The sequence below is a fragment of the Cupressus sempervirens genome, chromosome 4 (genome assembly GCF_028749045.1).
Source record: "Cupressus sempervirens isolate cs-2001-9-10 chromosome 4, ASM2874904v1, whole genome shotgun sequence".
In the NCBI taxonomy this organism is placed as follows: domain Eukaryota; kingdom Viridiplantae; phylum Streptophyta; class Pinopsida; order Cupressales; family Cupressaceae; genus Cupressus; species Cupressus sempervirens.
Genome location: NC_143121.1, coordinates 789,230,614 through 789,256,502, shown reverse-complemented (window position 1 = coordinate 789,256,502; position 25,889 = coordinate 789,230,614). Strand labels below are relative to the sequence as shown.

Genomic DNA, 25,889 nt, shown 5'->3' with positions numbered 1-25,889 from the left:
ATTTCTTTGCTGTTGATTTGTATTTTTCGCAATATATCTGTAGCCAAGTGTACTGCAACGATCAAGTTAAAATCCACATGGTAAACCAAGGAAGATGACAAATAGATTTCTCAGAAGACATTCTACTAATGGCATCTTTTCAGTGTAGAAAAAGTATTAGAAATTTCTCAAAATATTATAAATTTGCCACAGAATTGTGGTATCAGTATTGGCAACAAAACTTTGACTGGAGTATAAGGTGTAATATTCTGTTATATTTAGGTAAACCTTGATGTGATACAATAAAAAGGGAGAGCATAGATTTGCAATAAGGATAAACCAAATTATAATAATTTATATTCGTTCCTATATATACATCCATAACATCTTATATTCATACATACAATAAAAAGGGAGAACATAGATTTGCAATAAGGATAAACCAAATTATAATAATTATATTCGTTCCTATATATACATCCATAACATCATATATTCATATACTTTAATTTCTTACACATGTCCTTTGATTCCTTTATCATTTTTCATCCGTATAAATATAAATCACTTATATCTTCCACACTTCCTTTTTCTCTTATCTGTATTTAATCATATTACTCTACACATGTTTCCAGTTCCACTCTATTACACTCCTATCTCACACTTTCCCTCTTTATATAAGGTCTTTATGCCTTTTCATTATATCCTTTCTCATTTGATTATCTTATTCCCACGAATTTTCCTTCTCCTCTATTATATTTTAGACTTTTATAGTTTATTTAGGCATATTAGAGGTGTTTTAAGACTATTTAAGTGGTATGTAATGGATATATATTCCCACAAACTTTCCTTCTCCTTTATTATATTTTACACTTACATAGTTTATTTAGGCATATTAGAGGTGTTTTAGGACTATTTAAGTGGTATGCATTGGATATATGAGTTTAGAAATGATGTAAATGACATTTATGGTGCCTCACAGCCCTCTATATCTTGCCAACTTAGTGAAACCGGTTATATCCTTCACGATTACCATTTTTCCACGTTTTTTCTTTACTAGCAACCTTATTTGTTTTTGTGACATGTCTGTATTCCTTGCTTCTTTCCAGTAGTGCCACCCTTGGTTCACTCTATATCTTGTCATTAGTTCAACATTTGCTGGGTTGATAATATTTTTGACATAGGAATATTTATAATTGTACAACCTAGACATATCTTTTTCCAATATAATCTATCAATCCATCCACAATTCATTTGCGTATATTTCGTCTCAGATCCCTTCTTCCGCTCTTTATTCCAAGACATTTTTTCACAGTGATTGATTAGTCCACAAATACTATAAGGATGAAAAGTCCAACATCTTATTTTTAGTACTTATTTTTACTTGTAAGCTCATCTTCTTTTCCATTTCTAGGACCTTCATTATTCAGCCATGCACTTGGTACAATGGGCTTGATTTGTTTTTTCATTACGTATCCTATTCTTCCAATTGTCTTAAGACCAAAATTCTTTGGCTTATCATCCCACCTATCAAGAATTGTAGTTTCAAAATCATCATTATCTCCATCCTTATCTCTTTAATCAAAATAATTATTAGCTGTATCACATTTATCAAGTGATTCATTAAATATAATAAAGACTATTATTTTCACATACTAATTCATATTTCTCCTTTCCTAACTCTTTTATCCTTGCCATCAATTCTGAATTATACACATCAACTTTTTCAAGTTTTCTTACAAAATATTGTTTAACACATTAATTTCTTATTGTCCTTTAATCTTTCCCTTTGAAACAAATTTATATTAGGAAAGAAATTCAAAATTTTCACTTCCCAAATTTTGAACACTAATTTATTTCTTCGGTATGATCTCCCTATTTATGCAACAACCACCAAGGTCCTGACAATTGAACCAAATGTTGACAGAAAAACCTTGATCAGAGTCTAAGGTTTAATGTTCTGTTATATGTAGTAAACGTTGGTGTGATGCAATATAAGAGAGAACATAGATATGCAATAAGTATAAACCAAATTATAAAATTTTATTCATATATATATATATATATAACATTATGTATTCATATTATTTTATGTGTTACATGTCTTATGATTCCTTCATCATTTTTCATCCATATAAATCTATATCACATTTATCTTTCACACTTCCTTATTGTTTCACATGTAATTTAATTTATATTATTCTACAGATGTTTTCACTCTATTCCACACTCTTTATCTCCCAGTCTTTCCCTCTTTATATAGCTTCTCCGTGCCTTTTTATAATGCCTTTTTCATCATAACCTTTCATAAAAACTCTTAATTATTTTATTCCTGGGATTTTGCTTTTTCCTTTGTAATAAGTGGTATTTAATGGGTACACGGGTTTAAAAATAACCCAAATGACAACTTTGGTGGATATATTTAAAAATGACTCAAATGACATCTGTGAACAGCTCCTGCCAACAATCAACTTAGTATGATAGATTTTCCTCCTCAATTTCCATTCTCTGCAATAAAAACCATTAATCTTCTCTGGACATCTGAAATTGTCTTGACTGCAGCTGCTATATTGATTTGGATTAGAAAAAGCTACAATGAGAGTGAGGTCTTATCTTTTAAGCCTATCCTATAAATGTGTGTATCAGAATCTGTAACTTTAAATTTGAGTCTGAATGGAAGATTCTTGATTTTGTTTGGTGTATCCATTGTACAAGTCTTATAAATAGTTTATGCTCTCTCACAACTGAATCAGATATGACATTGGTTTGCTTAGTAACAATTATTGAAAAGCCTATCTTAAATGCTCGAGGATCTTTTAAGAGCAGATTAAATTTTCCAGATATTTTGCAAGGCAGTAATTCTTTCAGTTTGGTTGATCTTTGAATTTCAAGAAACAGTATATCTTGAGATTTCTTGTTTCACAATGAGGATAGTATTAACGATGACACTAAGATTTAGGACATTACTATTATACTGATTATCATTATAATCTTTCAATTTCTTGTAGAAATATCTTTTATTGACAAAAGGAATGATTTGAAAAGAAAAATGGTACAACTTAACCAGAATGGAGCAGTATCTGCCTATGAAGACACCCATGCTTACCATGTTTCTGAGAATATAGATTTGGTTGATGTCAAGGCAGTCATGCAGATAGAATCACTTAGATCAACTGGGATAAGTTCTGGGAGTTTTTCAGAATCATTCAAACAGAAAGAATCCATTGAGTTATCTGTTCCAAATGACACATGCATGCCAAAGACTTTAACTAGTAATAATTCAGGCATACCTCAAATATCAGCTCTAGATCTTCTGGCAGCTACTTATGGTAACACTATTGATTCTGATGAGGAAAATGACACAAATATAACAAATACCAGTGGTCATGCTTGCAATGCATCAAATGGTGCAGTGTCTGAAAATAGTCATGGTATTTGTGATGCTGCTGATGCACTCAAAGTCAATGTTTCTGTTTTGAAGAGCCCTAAACTGCAAAAACATTCTAATCTTTCCTCCTGTGCTTTAGCTGGAACTAAAGAAGAAATTCAAATTAATGATTTATTGACTTCAGATGGCCTTAAACCAGAGAACATATGCCCATTTGTAAATACAGACATGAAGGATTCTTTTAGCAATTACACGAGAACAGACAGTGATATTGCCGGAGAATCATCTATTTGTTCACCAGCTCATTGTCATACAGGGATTGCAACATACAACGTTTCTGTTTCTGAGGATCGGAATGACTTGCAGGGAGAACCAAATGTCACTGGTTTTCAGTTTCCAGTTGTGGAAGCAAATAACAACCTTCAAAACTATAACTCACTGGCCATGGCATGCAAGAGTGGTCCTGATAATATTCTACAAAAAAGCTTGGAAGGGACTCTTGATAGCAGTATTCATCCCAGCAGTCAATTAGGTGATCCTAATGAGGTGTCTAGAAGCTTCAGAGAACCTTCTGGCATGGTTGTTACCTCTGCAAGAGATAGTAAAGGAGATCTGACCCAGATGGAACTGAGTTCAAATAATTCTAATTTAAATATAGTGTCTGAATCTAAACAGTCTACTAAAGATCTTGACACTGGCAAATCAGACCTCATTCGTTGTGCAGACCACTCTGAGACACAATATGTATATGATTGTCAATCACTTATTCAAGCTCCTATGCACAATGAACCAAAGGAAATGTTTGCAAACAATGGTGGCAATATTTCCATGTCAGTCGTCAGTAACAAAACACAAGCATGTGATATAATGGTTGCTAATATGAGTCATGTTGCAGATACAGGTTCATTGCTGGACAAAATTTGTGATATACCAAGAGAAACTACAAATGCTTCCTCTTTGTGGAAGCCTGCCAAGGGCTTTCTACAACCACGGGTGTTTTGTCTTGAGCATGCATTAGAGATACAGGAGCAACTGCAGCCAATGGGAGGTGCACATTTTCTGATTGTATGCCATTTAAGTAAGTTCTTTGCCTTTGTTCTTTTTCCATTCATTGTTTTGTTTCTCATTTATTCTAAGCCCTCTCTTTGCTATTTGTGCCATAAAAATGTAGTTTCCGTGTAGCTGAATCATTTGCACGTCTGGTTGTACGTATGATTAGGGAGTTGAACAAGATAATGAATGAATTTGAAAATTAATAATTTTCCCTGAAAATTTCCAAGAGGAGAAAACTGAAGAGAACTTCAAAACCAGATGCTGAATGAATTTGAAAATTACTAATTTCCTTTGATAATTTCCCAAAAGGAGAAAGCCGAAGAGAGCTTTTTAGGAAAATGCTCAGAGAAAAAATGGGTTCATTTACTTAGTGTAATTGCATTTGTTTGTTGTTTGCTATCGTGCTCATTATTTCTTAAATGTCCAAAGACTTCTTTCTTTATTGACTTTTTAAAATTGGTGCACAGAGGACAACCATATTTTGTTGTTCATTTCAGTTTGTAGTTGACTGTTTATAATCTCAAAAAATAGACTAATATTTTTATCATCCAAATTATGTAAACCCTTTGTGGATAGGGAAATGCATTTGTTCTTCTCATTTAAAGTATTTTTTCATGTCATATATATAAAGAGCACCCCAAAACATTGTGTTTGTATGTGATAGCATGAACTATTTGCTTGTACTACGCAGAATAGAATTTAAGGCACTGTTTAATCATAATGATTTTCGCTTTGATCCAAGTTGCCACAGAATATTGTTCTTTTTTTCCTTTTGATATTATATTATCAATGATGGTTTCTCTCCGAATTAAGTTCTTACTTTATTTGGGATAGTTAATCTAACTACAAAGTAGATTTTCCTGACAGTCACAGAACTTTCATATATGACATGCTACCATATCCAAATACCACATGCTATACTTTTTTCTTTGGATTAATTGGGAGGGGGATTCTATTGGGATAGGATTGGAAATTTGAATTTTGGACAATACATAATGCTAGATAAGAATTTTCTCTCTAATTTACTTCTAGATCTAGCAATATAAGAGGTAATTTCCTTGATTTGGTGGGCCTTGATTGCAAAACTAAATTCTTGTCCCCCCTCCTAGAAATTTTAAATCTTGCTTCTTGATATAGGATTCTACTCCACACACACAATACTTTACTTCTGAAACTGATACAAGGCACAATGGGAGCTATACGAGGAGTAGCCAGTAACCCTTGTGAGCAAAGGGGTTGAAGGACAAACATAGCCCTCCAATGAAGCTTTCATATTTGTCTTCTCAGAAGGAGAGGGGATGAAGGGTATTTGTTGCACGAGATGGTGGGGATAAAACATCAATCACTAAAGGAGCTTTCTCAGCAGGCTTCTTAGAAGGCAAAGAAGGAAATAAGGAGCATCCAGAGGGGGTTTGAAACAATAAAAGATAACTGAGATGGCTTTCAACAAATTCAAGTTTCTTTAAAAGAATCAAATACTGTTAAATGGTGAGTTTGAGGTTCTCTCCAACAAGATGCATGGCTTGTAGATTTTATGTTAATACTAGAGCAATCGGCAGCAGTGTGGCTATTTTTGTAACATCTGCAACAATGGCAAGGAAAATCTTTCAGTCCAAAAACTAACTCCATGACAATCTGCTACATTCAGCACAAAATTAAATACAAGTGAAATTAGTGTGGAAGAAAGTAATAGTCATAGCGTTTATAGATGGAAAGTTTATTAGGGAGTTGCCAATTGTTGCAAACAAGATGCAATCCAGAAGTAAAGAAGAAAGCCCCCAAGATGCTTGGCTTGTAGATATATGGTTACTAATAGAATAATCAGCAGTAATGTGGCCTTTTTTGTAGCATTTGCGGCAATAGCAAGACCATCATAGTCCAAAAGCTATTTCCATCAGCGATCTGCTATGTTTGGCACATATTAAATACGAGTGAAATTAGTGCTGGAGAAAGGGAAAGTTGTCATATCTGTAGGTGGAATTTTTTCTTGGGAGTTACTAATTGTCACAAAACAAGAATCAATCCATAACTCAAGAGGACAGATTGGAAGACTGCCTTGTATTGGTAATTCTAAAAGTTAGGGTTTAAGAGGAGAAAGTGCTTCCCCCATAACCAGAACCTATCACTAAGAATAAACCAGAACCTATCATTAAGAATAAGGTCTCAATCTTTAAGTGATTCAAACATCACAATAAAAGCCCTCTGCATAGGGCAGTGGTCTTCATGTGAGGAGCCAGCTACTAGACAATAATTTGTGCATATCTAAAACATTAGGACAAAAGCAATTGGAACAATATGCTAGGCCATATTTGAAAAGCATTCCTCTCCTAATGCTTCTTCTCTAATAACGACAATAGGGGATGACTTTGAGCATTTGAGAGGATTAACCCCTACCCTAGATATAGCTATTATTTAAAAGAGTAGCATCCTCAGACCTAGAAGCCTCCACCACTCTTTGATCCATGATAATTTTTAGTAAAAGTTATACTATCAAAAAAACCTTGATCTATTTTGTCAACATCCTCATTATTTGATGCCTTAACTTTTTGCGTCACCATAGGAGAGGAATATGTGGTGGGAGCCACACCACTTGCAGCAAGACCAAAGATGCATCCCCAAAAAGCTATTGTAGTAGAGCCACTATATACAAGTCTTTACCTATTTTTAGAGAATGCTTCAATGGATTGCAACCATGAGAAGAAGCTTAAAAAAGAATAGTAGCCATCAAGAGGCCTAGGAACGAATCCTATTTTTAAAATTCCATATGCAATACTGCATACTATGTGATTGGAATATGGGATTGAACCATAGTTTAAAAAAATTGCGATATATCTCTAATGTTGCGAGATATTGCGAGAAAGACTAAATTGCTGACAATATTTTGAAAAAATTGCCCCGCATTTGGGATGAAAAATTCACGGTTTTTACAATATTTGGGTCAAAAAATCGTTGATTAAGTCAACTTGAAAAACAATAAAGTTTTATAAAAAATGTTTAGAGATTTTCCATTTTCTCGTAGGTTGTGACAGCTAACAAAAGATTTGCGATGGCTGTTGAGGAAAGGTGGGGTTACTGAGGACTATTAAGGTACACAGATTCCTACTGCTGAGAAAACATAGAAGCACAGATTCAAACACAAGAACTATTTCAATGATATGCCTGAAAGATGCCATCACATGGAGTGCTAATTGTAGGATACACACATAATGATTTTGCTCTTCAAAAGCTTATAGAAAACCTTTTTGGAAATTTAATGTAAATTTCTCTAAGTATGCCAAATTTCATCCCCAATGAATGACTTGGAAAGTCAACGCATAGTAGTCAAATCTCCTCATATACACATTCCTGTATAGACATCGACATCACTATATATATTTTTATAGAGCTATAAGTCGTAAATTTATATAACTATAAGTTATGAATTGATCATTGTGAGTTTATAGATAAGTTTATAATATATAAATTTTAATTTATTTGACTGGTTTTATAAATTTATAATACTGTATAATATAGATTTATAATACTATATATTAATACTAAAGTAGTATAATATTGTATATTAATAAATTCATTATAGAGATTTATAAATTAGTATAAATTAATAACTATATATCTAATAAATTATAATATTGTATATTAATTCTTAATGCTAATATACATATGCATTGTTTATTAACATCATTTATAAGTTTATAGTGTTTATAAATTATAAATTCATTATAGAGAACAAATATATTTATTTATAGTCTTCATAATTATTTATTAATATATATCTATAAAAATTATATATTTTTGTTCCATAAAAGCGCTGATTTATTGTCGATTTTTTTGCTGAGTTTTTGTCAATTCCAAGATTTTCAATTTTTTTGAGCTAGTCGAAATACTGTCGAAACTGAGTCTTCCAACTAGGGATTGAACTATAATAGATTTTTTTAGAAATCTTAATATATTGTTGATTCACATAGATGGGTATGGGTGTGTGACACAAACATATTGTTACGAGTGTGCCCTACTAACTCTCGTTCTAGACTTTTTGAAAATGCTTTTTATAGTGCTACGAGCCTAAAGATTTTCCTTGCCCAAAAATTGAGCCATTAGGCTGGTAGTTTTTTGTCCAAATCATTGCACTAGGTTGCTAAGAGAGGTTTGAGGGATAGTTCTCTACTTCCTATTTCTTAGGATTTTCAGCTAAAATTGTCTTAGACCTAGATATTATTATGAATGTCTTCTTCCCTCAATCCATGCGCTTGTGTGATGTTAGTGTGTTATATCACAATCTCGATTCTATTCATTTGTTTGTCAATCTAGTTGACCTTTCCCACTGTTCTAGCATCTTAGTAAGACAAGCTGTTGACCTTGATTCCTTTTGTGAGCTTTGACATTTTGGTGAATGCATTTGCAAGTTTCACATCTCCAACAATGGTTGTGTGCATGCATAGCACTTGCCTAGCACATAATAACGGAGAAGCACTAGTGTATTAGTCCAAAGGACATTTCACTTGAGGCACACCCTAAGCTTAGACGTCATATAAAACCATAGTTACAATACCTTGGGGGATGTGGGACATTGGAGTGTGGGGACAATTTTCTGTGCAAGTTGACAAAGGGACCTTGATTTTGGGATGACGGGGGGAGGGGGGTGGGGTGGTGGGAGTGTATATGTATACATACACACACACACACACTATACATGTGGTACTTAAAATGGTAGTTATGGAAAAATGTATAACAATATAAGACAAAGATGTAAAATAGTAAATTTGTAAATTAAAATTAATAAATACTTGAACACTAAACATGGAAGTTAGAACAGAACCCATTCAAAAAATAAAATAACATATATACACTTTAAATTGCACTTTTACATGTGCCATGATGGGGGCCACCTTGGGCATCCCCTCAGCGGTCAAGGATGCGGTTTTGTCCCCTTGTTCCCTCTAGGGATGACTTAGTGACTTGGTGTCACTTCTGGAACACTGTCCCCAAGTCCTCGGTGCTGCCCCTGTTTTGCAAACATTGAGGATTTGGTGTGGGGGTGGGAAAATCTTCGAGATACAATAGATAAAATATATATGATGTATTTAAAGGAAGTCAAAGGCAAGATATTACTCATGGACATTCACACATATCAATATTAAACATAACACAAAGAAAGCCATTGTATTAATATTGATAAGGGATCATGTAACTATTCAAAATATTCATAGAACATAAGCAACAAACGAAATAATACCATATGCTTTCATTAGGTTGCCATATAATTTCAATAGGAATTAGTCATAAGGTTGGCATGCAATACTAATTATTTCTCCAAATCATTGGACTAGGATACCCTTTTAGCCCTAGACATTATTACAAAGTTTTCTTTCTTCCTCAATCCATGCTCGTCTATAATGTTTACATGTTATATCACAATCTCTTTGCTATTCAACTGTTTGTTGATCTAGTTGATGTATCTCGTTCTCTTAACATCTTTGAAAGACAAGTTGTTGGTCTCGATTGCTTTTGTGAGTGTTGTCATTGTAAAATTATATGTCATGAGTCTAAGGTCATGGTTTTCAACACCACTGGGGAGATGTTTCTGAGTTTCAATCCCCAGTGCATATAGATCTTAACAAGCACTTAATAATTGTGATGCACTTCAGGGATATATTGAGCACGAATACCTTCAAATAGAACATACAAATTTGCATTCAAAGAAAGTAATAAGAAACAAACATGTTTATAAATCAAGATAATAGATCAAAATTAAACATATTACAAACATATTATATGCAAAGAAACTCATTCCATTAATTTAGTTAAGTGATCATGTACCCATTTAAAATAGTTATAAAACCCAAACGTTAGATGAAATTTTGCCATATAAAGATCCTAACCACAGTTTGGCAACAAATTGTTTCTTTAGAAATCGATACATCTCCCATGTATTTGTTGACACCCATAGAGCAATTAACTTGACATACCCTAGTTGCATGGAGAAGATAATTAGGTATTGTGAAATTGTACGAAAGAATATATGCCATTCATAAAGGTACACTTTTATAACTAGATACCCAAGCCAACTATTTTTATCTTATCCTCTCAAGAAGGCACAACTTGTGCATAGTTATGGCACCAAAATACATAATATTGAAGTGCAAATTTTGAACCAATAGGATAATGAATGAACAAAAGTAGTGATATGTATAAGTGCAACAAATTCTAGTATGCCCGTTAATGGGTCTATGAGGGCTCATCTTCATTTGAAGGACCCGCTTAGCACTTGGCACCCTCCCAAGGAAGGTTGGACCAAGGTAAATTTTGATGGGGCCTTTGAGGGCAACCTGGGGAGTTCTGGGGTAGGGTTTGTGGCACGAGATGCATCAGGCTCTATAGTAGTCTTTGGAGCAAAAAGGTTGCTAGATGGGATGGATAATTAGAAAAACTGTCTTGCAGCAACAAAGGCAATTTTGATGGCCAAACAAATTGGAGTTCGAAAATTGCATCTGAAAGGAGATTCCCAACTTACAGTGAATGGCATCATCAAAGGATAGATGGATGTCTGGTACTTGAACAAGCACATCAAGAGAATCAAAGCTCTTTTGGCGGCCTTTTAAGATTTCAAGGTGACGCATGTTCAGAGAGAAGCCAAAACTTTGGCAGAGAAACTCTTAAATACGGGTGTCAAAGGTTCATTAGAGGATAAGTTTAAACTTTTTGAAGACCTTCATTTTCTTTAATTCAATGACACCGTACCAAAATAGGGGTACTTGTGATTAAACTGGCCATCACATTCTCATTACTTGATGAGATCACATATCAAAATGGAGGTAGGTGTGTACAAGTGATAATTGCAGAGGTGATATTATGGTAGGACACATTAGGTGGGAGGATTCTCAAGACTTGCTCGGATATGATAAAGCATCATGAGGGAGCAGGTTGTGGTATCTTGCACGAGACATGACTTAATTTTGACCTACTGGTGACCTTAAATTAGTGTCGTCTTTGGGTTTTTTCCATCCCAAAGTTTAGTGAACCCTGTGTAGAGCATATTGTGAGAGTTTGATAATGGAGGCAAACTTCTCATTGGATACCAATGGGCAAATCCTTAGTCTCAAGGGCCCCATTATGGTCCAACGCATGAGAAACATCTTCCAAGATTGATCATTTGGAGTTCTGGGATATAGTGGTGGAGTTGTTTGGAGAGGAATTTTTGAACACCTACCTGCGCCCTAGGAACAATCTGTGGACATTTCCTCCTTGTTCTTGGGCTTGGCGCTCTTGGTTGAGAGATTAAGGGAGGAGGTTTAGAGGGAGGCAAGGGCTTGCCTAGTGCCGAAATGGGTAGGAGGCTTGGATGGAATTGTGAACAAATCGGAAGTCAAGGTTGGGATCCATATGTTCCATGGGTAGTGACGTCTGATTGGTGGTGGCATTGGATAGCTTCAACCACTAGTGTTCATCTCCACGTACCCCGAACAACATCAATTGGTAAAGGCAAGGAATGGGTGACAGGCTCTATTGGATTTCTTGTTTAGAGCAGAGGAAGAGTGTGCAGTGTTAGTGGCAGATCATCGGCGTCGAAGGGTTACTCCTGTGAGGTCCACGACTCCCTATGGTGAGGAGGGTGGGCCTTTGGCAAGAAGGCAAATTAGGCCTAGGGGTTACTCCTGTGAGGTCCACGACTCCCCATGGTGAGGAGGGCGGGCCTTTGGCAAGAAGGCAAATTAGGCCTAGGGCCGAGGGAAGGGTTAACACTAGGGGTGGAGTCTGGGTCGAGGGTGGTGGAGGGGTCCTTGTGGAGGGCATGGAGGTGCTAATGGCTTGGGTCTTGTTATTCCGAATTTTACCCCAGATGAGGTAGCGCGCTAGTTTGAAGGATGAGGTGATGGCAGTACTGGCCATTTTGTTATGAAGGCTTGTTATGAAGGCCTACGCTCTGTAGTTCTTGAGTTTTCTTGCATTGTCTCTTTGTTTTGGCATGTATATATTGTTCTAGTCTTGATAAGGTCTGTTAATGGGTCGGTGTATGTACTAGTGCTTTTTAGTAGAGTGGCTAGTTTAGTGATTGTCAATGTATGAACTCATTTTGAATATGTGCCAAGATAGTGGCTAAGTGTTGTATATGGTTTTGTGATGGTTGTCAAATGTACTCAATCTGTCTATATGCCAAGTTAGTGGCTTAGAGTTTTGGCTGGGTAGCAACGCAGTTTAGCCAAGTATGACAACCTAATTGTATTGAAAAGTTTCAAATGAATAAAATATAACTATTATCGATCAAAAAAACAAAAACAAACAAATTCCCATATGATTTTTTAGGATAATCTTATTAAAAAATCCATCTGCAAAATATTTAAATAATTGTTCACTTTCTATTTATCTTACTATCCATTGTCAACAATTAATTAGGATATTCTTTTATTCCTTTATATATAGAATAAAGTAGTGCAAATGTATTGTTACCATTATATATCATGCGTAGACATTTGCATTTACAAATTGCTTGTGATTGTGAAAAGACAACAACCACCACTATTCGACTTATAATTATATTAATACCCACCTTTAAGCTTGTCTTAAGGCCATAAGATCATTTAGGCTGCCATAAGTCAAGGACTAATGAGACATATAGTGTATCTCATTTTAAACATGTCTTATGAAACAAGATGAAAAATGTGGATTTCCCTATTAGAAATTTAGTAGTGCATGATATTTGTAAGAAATATGTTGACGTAAGATGTTAACTTATTAATTAGAGATTACTTGTTAATTAATATGTTAGTTTCTTGTTAGTAGAAGTTGTAGATGGTTATAATCATAGTCAAGTGAACTCTTTGGTGTCCTCATATCTAATCCCCGACTTGATTGTTTATGCAATAGCATGACTATTCTTGCCAAGTCCAACCACATTTATATCCTATTTGCTAAACTAATTTGGAACCAAGGATTTTATATAGATCTCATGTTCACCTATTGCAAGGAACAAATATTTACTATTGACAATCAAATCCATGTGATTGGTGGTAGTGGTAAAGTTTGGTAGTCCATCCTAATTGCCATCCTAATTGTTGCTTAAATTTTTTATGACCATTATTCCAACCTTTCCCTTCATATGATAGACTAATTATGGTTAATGATGGAACAATGAAAGGATAAAGTTGTTATAATCTCACAATTGAAAAGTCAAAAAATAGTCATATGACCTAATTTAATTGTCAATATGTTCCCAACACTATTAAACCTTGATGGGAAGATAATTTGTTTGTAATTTATAGTGAAAACTATCTAAATACAATTAACTAACAAGATATGTGGTGAAGACCATCATTAGAAGGGGCAATATGCTAGATGAAGCACTATAGTTAAAACAAGTAGATATTGGTTGGAAGAAGTTGGAGCGTTTGCATCAGTATAATATATCTAATAGTTATTTTGATAATTAGTGTCAACCATTTTGGATGAAGAATGTGGACGCCCTTACTATTTTCTCTTATAATTGAATCAATTAAATTTAATTTTTTCCATGTTGATCCATGGTATTATTTCTGGTTTGCCCAACATCCTTTCTATGGTTTTAGAGGGCATGTTTGTCATTCTTTTACAAATTCCATCATTGATTTGAATATGAACACTTAATTCAACAATCTCTTCTATGAATAATTGCTATAGGTGTTTCAAATTTAAAGTATTTATATCCTTTTTGGTGAACTTTTTTGAAGTATCATGACCTCTTACAAAGTCTCAATATTCACAAATAGTTCATGTAGTTTGTAATCATGTGATCAAAAGATTAATCCGAAGGATCTCTATATACACAAACCTAAGTGTTTATAAGGAGGGGAGGAATTCTTAAATCTTGCACCATCTATTTTCATTTTTATTTGGTTTATGTGATGCATACATTCCCATCAAGTATCCCCAAGTTCAAATGTTATACATAGACACAATTGGATGGTTAGGTAGTAAATGCCTATTAGGTTCTGTATTTAGGAACGTTTTAAAACAAATTCAAAGATGCTGTTAACTATAAAAAATTACACACTATAGAAATATGAAAAGCAATAAATATAGATTTGAAGATGTTTTAAGAAAAATCTTTAGGACATTTGGGCATGTTGCTACAATATAATTAAATTAATAAATATGAACAATATAATCATAAATTAGTAGATGTGGTGCTACCCCTCATTCATTTTGACATTAATAACCTCAATTAATATTGGTTTGTTCAAAGAGCTCCAAAACATAAGTTTCAATGAAACATGATATCTGTCTTGTGCAAATCAACATTTGCCATCATAGTCTTTAGGATTTAGATGCTTTAGTGCCTGCTTCAACCTACGACTGATGTTCTCTCTCTCAAGAGAACGGTATCAGAACTAAGAGATGTGAAGCTCTTTCTAAACACTTATTGTTGACCATTAAGCTATTATGAGAACCCACTATGGTTATTTTAATACAAGTGCCTAGAGCATTTTTTATTTCATAAAATTTATGTTTTAACAAACATTTTTCAATACATTTTTGTAGCATTTTTGGGCAGTTGCTTAGAGCATCCACTTAGAGAACTGCTTTGTCACCTAGGTATTCTTGAATTGCACCTAGGTCACATGTAAGTCATTTAAGAGGTGTGTGGGGCAAACTTTAAAATGCAAGTCATTTAAGATGTAGACATGCATTTGAACTAATTTGGTATAGTATGGGGGCCTCAAAAGACGAACTTGGTAACATAGTTTCTAACATTTGTTTGTAAGGTTGAAAAGGTATTTATTAACTCAATGCATTGCTGCTATTTTTGCATTTAGAGACATCCGCAACAATATTGATCAAAGCCAAAGTGTAAATTAAATTGTGGCTAGAACTTGGGAATTAGCAATAAAGATGAATTTGACTCGAATGAAAATATGTCTCATTGTTGATGGTTTCTCTCTCTTTTGATGGATATGTGGCCTTGTAAGCGAAGGGCTGTCTTATGGAGTCAATACGAGCATGCAAATTTAATCTATCTTCTAGGGTCTTTTAAAGGTCACGTCCTAGGAAGATTGACTTCATTGTTAGTTTGTAACTACTATGGTATCTAGAGTTTTATTATGGCCTTATAAACTTTGGATATAATCATGGATGTTGGCTTGGTGACGGTTTTTGAGTTTGGCAATTGATATAATGTTGTAAAATATTGACAGGCTCAAGGGGTTATTCTCTTTCATCATTGATGATTTCAGTATTGAATGTGATGAACGTGTGGGATTATGACCATGTGTTGTTTGAGTCAACATTGTTTTGTTGATTTCATATTTACTTCTTAGAGTTGTTTTAAGGGATCACTAACGGTCGTTTAATTTAGCATATGATTGGTGTGGCTTGAGCTTTGTGGTGATCTTGTAAACTAGGAAAAATGATTTAAAATTTTGTTGAGATGTTTGAAGCAAGCAATTTCCACAACTAGGCAGATGGTGCAAGTACACTTCCAACAAAGTTACAAGTCACCTACAACAATGCTAAAGGTGCTTTATTACTTGCAACAAGAGATGATGACTTTCAACAATGCTATAGGTGTATTTTGAGTTGTTGTATGGGTTGTGTTCTCTTACCTTTCAAATGACGCAATCATTTGTGGTTGTAATTATAGTCTTGTTGTGGTCGTCGATAGCAAATACTTTGTTGAATTTGTAAGTTCATGAAAAGATTGATAGGGAGTGGTGTTGTGAGGTTTTAATACCATTGCCCCATTGGAAATGGGGACCCCCTCTTTTTGCTTTGGTAGTAGGAGTAGTGGTCTTAGGTAGGTCTTGGTTGGTAGTGGTTTCAAGTCTCTAAGTCTGAGAGTGTGTTGAGCAATTTTGGCATGTTGGGAATTCAAGTTTGTCTTCGATGTGAGCAAGAGTTGGAAAATAAAAAATCATATTTTATTGCACATTATGAAGCCAAACCTATAGAAGTAAGTTGATATCCATTGATTGAATAGTGTAAAATAAGTCCCCTTAATGGTAACCAACAATTTACGTTATTTCATCCAGTGAGTATCCAAAACAGAGAAAGAACCTCAAAGTCGTTTCATGATCTTACTTTGCAAGCTTACCATGATAACTGGCCTTATTCAAGAGAGAGTTTGACGATGACATGGGTGGACTCAACTTTCCATATCAATAATGAAGGTGGTCAAATTTAGGCAAATAATTGCAGCTAGAAGGTCATTTAGGGTAGAAGAAATTAAATGGATAGTTTGTTTCTTGTTGAGTGACACTTAAATTTTATTTTGGCCAAAACTTGCCTTTACTTGTGGGTGACATTAGTTAGGGCAATGATGGGTTTTGCTTTGTTGGCAAGTAAAGTCCACCAAGATAACTGAGAGAGAGGGGCGGGGGGGTTGAATCGGTTATCCAACTATTAAAACATTTATCAACCTTATTAATCCTTAACCATGTGAGCAATATAATCAACAACCATAAGAAGATACACATACACAATAACACTAGATATGTTAACTAAGGAAACCCTTGATCAGAGGGAAAACCCCAGTGGGGATGGTACCCACAAAATGATGTACTAATATGAAAATTCCTTGTAAGAGGATGGACTTTGTTAGGATCCAATGAAATACATTCAATACATATTAGTCCCTGTTAGGAGTTGTGCCAACCTTGTTAGAAGTTGTAGAAGGCAAACAAATCCATTGTCCAAATAGTTTTAGGGGCATGACCACCGAACTCACTGTCCAGTTGGTCTCTATATTATTCCTTGCAGAATAATAGAAATGAATAACTCGAACTCCTCTGCCCGCTTGACTAGACCAATCCTCTTCTGATCAAAATACTAGAGCACCAACTTCGCATCTAATAATCCTTTGGATCACTTACTTCCATTTACTAAATACGTTGCATATCACACTTGAATCCACACTATTAAAACATTTATCAACCTTATTAATCCTTAAGCATGTGAGCAATATAATCAACAACCATAAGAAGATATGCATACACAATAACACTAGATATGTTAACTAGGGAAACCCTTGATCAGAGGGAAAACCTTGGTGAGCCCACAAAATGATGCACTAATATGAAAATTCCTTCTAAGAGGATGGACTCTGTTAGGAGCCAATGAAATATATTCAATACATATTAGTCCCTGTTAGGAGTTGTAGAAGCCAGAAGGATCCACTGTCCAAACAAATTTAGGGGCAAGCCCACAGAACTCACTGTCCAACTGGTCTCTGTATTATTCCTTGTAGAATAATAGAAATGAATAACTTGAACTCCTCTGTCCTCTTGACCAGACAAATCCTTTTCTGATCAAAATACCAGAGCACCAACGTCACATCCAATAATCCCATGGATCACTTACTCGCATTTAGTAAATACTTCGCATATCACACTTGCTTCACACACTTCCATAATTCACTACAAGGAAAATAACCTTTATACCACATCCTCAAAATAATTCCTTGAGTCGTCCATAAGGCTTTCCCAATTAATTATAATAGGACCTCATTGAGATATTACAATCATTTTACAATTACACAACACTGTCGGCTCACAGTAGATACAACTTCTCACATGTGTGACCTCTGACCTTGTGCACTTTGCTGACATTATCATTAGGCTGTCTATTGTCACTGTCTAGTTGCGCTCATCACGATTCTATCCTAGTTAAGAGATACAATCCAAACATTAAAGACCACTAATCAGGTACTCTGTTTGCACACTGTCCTCTATAATTCATGAATAACTCTTGCATGTCTTAGACTCTTTCTATGCGCACTTGTCCACTTCATTAGGACATAGTGTAGAATATGTTCTCAATTGCGCATGACTTGATCATCAATATGTAATCCGTCCGACCTCTTCTCTATCTACTACTCTGCCAGTCTTCACAAAAATAATACTATGTTGACATTAATGACAAACACAGTCATGAATGCAACATGTTAGTCATGCTTTCCATCTATCCATTGCTTAGGATACTCCTGCAAAATAATACCATCAACATTTGTGCTAACAAGATTCTCATTGCTAGATTGAAAAGGGCAAAAGGCGCGATGTTTATGTGTCTAGTTAAAGCAAAGTGTAGGTAGAGGATGTTTGTCCAAGTGTTGAACATTAACCATGGAAATGGGATAATATCCATTTCGTGTCATTGAAAAAGTGAATTAGATGCTTGCAACGCACCTTTTGTGTAGTTTTTCTATAGCTAAAGGTGTGTTATATTATTTCCTATTGTGTTCCTTGTTTAATTGTTAGTTCCTTTCTATTAATTTGAATAATTGCATTGCTACAAAAGTAGATAAGCTATTAGCTTAGTGTAGGTAGAGAGTTTTAAGTGTATAACTAGGTTAGAATTCATGTTTGATGTTCCCGTAGGGTTTTAAACCCATTGGCTACAAATAAAGATAAGGTCGTGACATGTTGTCTCCTGATGATTTGAGGGTTGCAAGTCCCATTATTATTCATGCGTTTATGGTAGATGTAATGAATGGCAAAGTTTTGGGAATGCATCATTGAATTGTGTAGGTCTTTGGCAGGTCATGCATATGTGTTAGAAATGGAAAAAGAAATATGGAAATAAGTCAAAAAAAAATCAAGAAAGAATCTAAATGAGTTAATGCATGAGAAGATATTACCATAAAATAGTAGAGAGAAAGCTTCAAGATCCAACACCATGAGACAAGATATTTGGAAAGGGGAAAGCAAAGAAAACCCCTTGTGACATTATGAATGAGGCATGAAAAGCCTAAGAAGAGAGAGAGAGAGAGAGAGAGAGAGAGAGAGAGAGAGAGAGAGAGAGAGAGCAATCGCTCATACAATAATTGAGAAGAGGAGAAAACCTCATTAGAAATGAGAGAGGAGGGTTATCTCTTAAACAGAGATGAGAGAGAGGAGTTAGAATGTAACTCCCATGTCTATGAATGCCACCATTCATAAGTGTGTGAGGCCAAGTGTGAGATTCCTCTTAAGGAGGAATAATCTAAATTACAAATTACAATAAGTATTTGTCCTCACATATTCCACTAGAGGACAAAATAAGATGTAGTGGAAAAAGGACTGTTAGAAATGGAAAAAGAAATATGTAAATAAGCAATACCAGGAAAGAATCTAAGAGAGTTAATGCATGAGAAAATATTACCATAAGATAGGAGAGAGAATGCTTCAAGATCCAACACCATGAGACAAGATATTTGGAAAGGGGAAAACAAAGAAAACCCCTTGTGACATTATGAATGAGGCATGAAAAGCCTAAGAAGGAAGAGAGAAAGAGAGAGAGAGCAAGAGAGCAATTGCTCATACAATAATTGAGAAGAGGAAGAAACCTCATTAGAAATAAGAGAGGAGGGCCATCTCTCAAATAAAGATGAGAGAGAGGAGTTAGAATGTAACTCCCGATGTCTATGAATGCCACCATTCATAAGTGTGTGAGGCCAAGTGTGAGATTCCTCTTAAGGAGGAATAATCTAAATATATATTTGTCCTCACATATTCCACTAGATGACAAAATAAGATGTAGTGGAAAAAGGACAAAAAGGAAATATATTAGGATACCTTGGCTTATATCCTAATATATTATAACAATAAAGAAAGGAGATCTAACCTTGGTTTATAAACACACCAAGGAAAGATTACAACTTCTAACACCCCCCTTTAATCTTTACTTGGGGTAATTATATCAAAGGGTATTAAACCCATAATTTACAAAAATCTGCAACTTAATCTTCAATATGAAGTAATTTGATTGTCTTCAAGCCATATGGTACATTTGCAGATCCAAGAGAAGTACATGAGTCCTTTGAATGTGACCAAGTGGAAGCATAGACAGATCTTCATATTCGAAAAATCAAATCGATCGCATACAAAACCACGTTTGAAATTGAAGGGTCAAATGTAAACCCTTTAGCTTCCTCCTTGAAAGAAGAGGCCCTTGCAAACGTCTGGATTCTAACTAAGAGCAATGATAACAATGGCAGAACAAATTGTGAAGTAGAAAAATTTATGACTCCATTGCTTTCAAAACTGTCACGTATTCAATTCATTTCCCCCTACCCCCAAAAGAAATATATAACCCAAAAGAAAATCCATAAAATGGCATGACTAACAAAGTAAGGGGAGTTACTCAAACCTACAAAAATTAGAGTAAACAGGAGTTAATCGGGTTTGGTGGTAAACCAACCAAACCTAAAAAAAAATTCAATTTCTTCCAACTTAAGAAGATTAAAAAAGAAATTAGTGAAATCTCTTTCAAGAGTCTCCTTCAAATCGTACCTTCATGCAAACACTCAAAACAAAGATTAAACTGCTCTGATACCATGTTAGAAATGGAAAAAGAAATATGTAAATAAGCAATACCAGGAAAGAATCTAAGAGAGTTAATGCATGAGAAAATATTACCATAAAATAGGAGAGAGAAAGCTTCAAGATCCAACTCCATGAGACAAGATATTTGGAAAGGGGAAAGCAAAGAAAACCCCTTGTGACATTATGAATGAGGCATGAAAAGCCTAAGAAGGAAGAGAGAAAGAGAGAGAGAGCAAGAGAGCAATTGCTCATACAATAATTGAGAAGAAGAAGAAACCTCATTAGAAATGAGAGAGGAGGAAATGAGAGAGGAGGGCCATCTCTTAAATAGAGATGAGAGAGAGGAGTTAGAATGTAACTCCCATGTCTATGAATGCGACCATTCATAAGTGTGTGAGGCCAAGTGTGAGATTCCTCTTAAGGAGGAATAATCTAAATATATATTTGTCCTCACATATTCCACTAGATGACAAAATAAGATGTAGTGGAAAAAGGACAAAAAGGAAATATATTAGGATACCTTGGCTTATATCCTAATATATTATAACAATAAAGAAAGGAGATCTAACCTTGGTTTATAAACACACCAAGGAAAGATTACAACTTCTAACAAGGACAAAAATGACATATATTAGGATACCTTGGCTTATATCCTAATATATTATAACGATAAAGAAAGGAGGTCTAACCTTGGTTTATAAACACACCAAGGAAAGATTATAACTTCTAACAATATGGATAGCAAAACAATGATTGGCTTGGTATTTCTTTCATAATAAGCTTGGAAATGCTTATTGATGTTGGCCGTGATATGTACAAGGGGCCATTCCTCCACCCATGTCAACCCAACCGTCATTTTGTATTGCTTTTGAGAAATCATTGATGACCTCTCTCAACTATGAAATGCTAGTGAAACTAATCAAACAAAGTGTTCTTATTAAAATATTAAGTGTATTTTGTTTATCTCATGAAGTTGCTAAAGTTTCCTAACATAGAGTGCGCACAAAAACAATCTGAATACAACCACTGAAAAATTGTAGTATGCATTGTTCCACAAGAATTCATATTTACCTGACATTCTATACTAGTTACTTTTTTCTCATACATCCCTTTTCCTAAAATTCTTTTTATGCTGGCAAACTTGTCTACACGTTAAGCACATGTGAAACTAACCCCCACACAACTATTGGAAAATTGGAACCACTGTACACATTGTTCCAAAAGAATATGCCCCGCCCCTTATACCCTAGTGCATATTGTAAATTCTTCTTGTCTCCCTCACCCCCATTCTATGCTATTTTCTATTTAAGTATTTGTTTCTAAGAATTTTGGGATAAATGTTTTTGTCATTCACTGGATTCCTTATCCCCCACTTATCCTATGCAAAAGGAGAAGATTGGATTCAATATACTTATATGCCTTAGTTCAATATTAACACTATAGAAATAGCTAGGAAAATCATTATGCTTAAGTGTCTTTGGTTAGGTGTGCTTGCCCTTACTTGAAGATGTCATGCTAATTAAGTGCCGTTTAGTATGAAACCAATAACACTGTTGTAGCTCATTTGATGATATAATCACAAGCTAAAATGTGCTTGTCTCATACTTTGGCACACCCAAAATTTGCTTGTTCCTTTTTTATCAAAAATAAATGTGTTTGCATTTCAATGTCATCTCAGGACAGCACGACAAAATAGTGTATAAGGAAATATCTTTCTTCAAATGATGAAGGGAAGCTCCTTTACAACGCAACTAAAATCCTAGAACTTCAAGCAACAAAAACATCTTTTGGTTCTTGGATACAAGCATAAGGCTTATTGACACTACAAACAAAATCAGATAATTTTTGTCTTTTATTTTGACATACTTATATGAGATATGCCTTGTTTCAATATTAAAACTATAGAAATAGCGAGGAACAAATCGTTATGCTTAAGTGCCTTTGGTTAGGTGTGCTTACCTGCCCTTGTAGATGTCATGCTTATTAAGTGCCATTTAGTATGAAAGCAATAACACTGCTGTAGCTGATTTGATGATATAATCTCAAGCTAAAATGTGCTTGTCTCATACTTTGGCACTCCCAAAATTTGCATGTTCCCCTATTTATCTAAAATAAACGTGTTTGCATTTCAATGTTGTTTAAGGACAACACAAAACAAAATACTGTATAAGGAAATATCTTTCTTCAAATGATGAAGGGAAGCTCCTTTACAACAAAACTAAAATCCTAGAGCAGTAAGCAACAAAAACAACCTATCTTTTGGTTCTCGGGTATGAACATAAGGTTTATTGACACTACAAACAAAATGAGATAATTTTTGTCTTTTATTTTGAAAACAAACAACCTAAAACAGTTATGAAACACTAAAACTAAAATTCTTTACAATACAATTAATAATGGATAAGGAAATACCTTCCTTCAAATGATGAAGGGAAGCACCTTTACCATAAAACTGAAATCCTAGAACACTTAAGCAACAGAACTAACCTATCTTTTGATACTAGGTATGACCATAAGGCTTATTGACACTTGCACACAAGATGATAGACTTTTTGACTTTTATTTTGGAAGCAAACAACCTAAACCAGTTATCAAACATTTACTCTTTTTAGCTAAAAGGAATAAGTGCACACGAAGGTTGGATTGGATTAAACACAAGATTCAGCAAACCAGATAAAAATCATATGCAAAGTTACAACTGCCACTTAAATGAAAACTGACAATTCAAAGCCTGTAATATTCAATTGATTTATCAGATCAACACACACAAGATAAAAGAAAACAATTTAGACAAAAATCTTAGCAGTAAGCAGTCATAAAATAATAGGTTTTTACAAAGATCTTGCATATGATTTATTCAAGATAAATGATAATCTTATTGCAACTCCTATGCTACAAATACTTTTCTTGCAATAAAGCAAGCTCAAAATACAAAATTGTATAAAAATACGTTGTATAAAACAGTAAAGCATCAAATATATCTGACTAAACATATCACATCCTAAGATGGAACCTTCTAGAGGGTTATTTAAGATTAGTTTTTTGACAGTAGTGATCATTATAAGTAGCCAGTTTGATGTTGATTAGGCAGGCCCTTACTGATGATGCAGTTCTGCCATCTTGACTGTTGAATTGTGATCTAAAACAAGATATGTTTTCAGTATATGGCAAAGGACTTGTGCTGTAGGTCCAACTTAGGTCTTATATGACATTAAAACTTGAATAATGTTGCCTGCATGGGTTCCTCTTGAAATGTTATGGTTAAGTTGGAAGATTGCCAAATATGGCTATTACGAGTTTATCATTTGAGGAAGGTATCAATTTTGTCACAAGCTCAGAAATGTGAAACATGACATTTTAGATTTCTTCAATCTCTTCATTTCTCTCAATCTGTTCAGCTTCCTCGTGTAATGTAACTTTAATTAGTCCTTCGAAACATGGAAGTTATGCTTTCTATGTGATTTTCCAAATTTTGTGATTATGATAAGGGAAGTAGCAAAACTGTGGGGTGAGAGAGTTGAATACAGATCCAAGTGAATTCATTTATGTACAAATGCTAAGAGACCTAAAATTCATGTATTGTGAGTTTGGAGTGAATTAAGCAAGTAGCAGCTATCTATGCGATGAACTCTCATCTGTAAGGGATTTCTCTAGGGTAAGCTATGTGTTTCTCTCATGGTAATGTGTGCATCCATATTTGCTATTTTGTTGCAAACGCACACTCATGGTTCAATTTGGTCTTTTGTTGTCCTTTTAGAAATCTATATTTTGGTGACTAGTGCATGGAATATCCATTCTAGTTTACAGATAAATCCTTTGAAGAGACTTGAATCCATAATGACTCCTGAGTCCTGACAACTCTCCAAAAAATCTTGGTGACCTGAATATTATTTTTTCATCTTTACCTCCAAACATTTACAAAATCTAGTGCTCTAAAACCCTAAGCTTCATTGGTGGCAACCTAGAGATTTTCCCTTTGCTTGGCTACTTCACTTGATTTCAAAACCTTAGGCATCAGCAGAAAGAGTGGACGTTGGATTCTGAAAACGTCTGCAATTTGGCACCACAAAGAGTGGAAAACTGACTCCGAACAAATTTGCAATTTGATGTTTTGGGAGTCCTAAGGTATGCTCGCCTTCACATGTTCTCCTTTGGCAAAGTCAGACTATCAATGTCAAAGCCTCTAGGATGAATAGGGAATGAAATGATAACATCTTCGACATCTCACCAAATTCTCTATAGTTCTTTGATACCAGAAAATCTATGGTAACTACCGTAAATCAGAGTTATGAGACTTGCCTGGAATTGCCTAGACTCTGCGAGTCCTGAGCTGGGTGACCCTATAGCAAAAACTCTTGAAAATCTGCTTAATTTATTGGCGATAGAGGCCAAACAGAAAAAAAAACCTTGAAATTCCTGCACAAACTAACCAAAAAACATACTACAATTGGACACCAATCTGCTGGAAATTTTCCCTTGTGGTGCCTGAAAATTGTGCAAACACAAACAATTCTTGCAAATCAAAATCTGAAACCTTGAAGACACTGATGTTCAACCTTTATAGTGAACAATTAAAAGCTCAAGGTTTAAACCTACTGGAACCGGATGTCTTTTCCTTTGCTAATGAAAAATATTGAATGAAAAAACATTATTTGAAGTAATTGTATGCTTTTCTATTTTTCCAAAAAAAATCAGTGACTGCTGGGCACACCCTAAAACTTGGTCAAATCATGTTAAGTGTGCACAAGGACATTCTTGGGCACATATTCTATGTTTTTAAGTTTTTAACCAAATCTGATTGGGGCATCCTCTAGAGTTTCCTCAGGACATTTTGCAAAGTCTTTGAATAATGTCAATCTATATGCTGGAGCATGAGAGGGCCTTTCTTTGGGCTTTCAAAAATTTCCCTCCAAGGAAACGTCGTAGACTTCTTAACCTCTTTTCACCTTGAAATTTGCCTATTTAGGGTTGTGGCATGTGCCAGGGTTTCGTGACGTACTATTTGTGTTTTTAAAACACTGTTCACAGACTGTAATAGCATGCTCTATGGTTGCAGTTGTCCATTTTTTAGTGTTTTGCAGATTTTGCCCTAATGGCATTATGGCATGCTTCTGAATTATTGGTTTAGTATCTTTGAGAATCATTCATACAAGCACATATTAGCTAGAACTAGTTTTAGGTAGGTTGTCACATTTACGACT

General features: G+C 34.7%; 1 protein-coding gene across 1 annotated transcript in view; it reads left to right on the top strand.

Annotated features, from left to right (window-relative positions):
• The window catches only part of REF6 (relative of early flowering 6), a 57,896-nt gene that overhangs the window by 19,262 nt on the left and 12,745 nt on the right, over positions 1 to 25,889 (top strand). Inside the window, exon 6 of the mRNA XM_089826898.1 lies at positions 2,988 to 4,445. Within this exon, the coding sequence (XP_089683024.1) occupies positions 2,988 to 4,445 (1,458 nt within the window). The remainder of the gene's footprint in view (positions 1 to 2,987; positions 4,446 to 25,889) is intronic.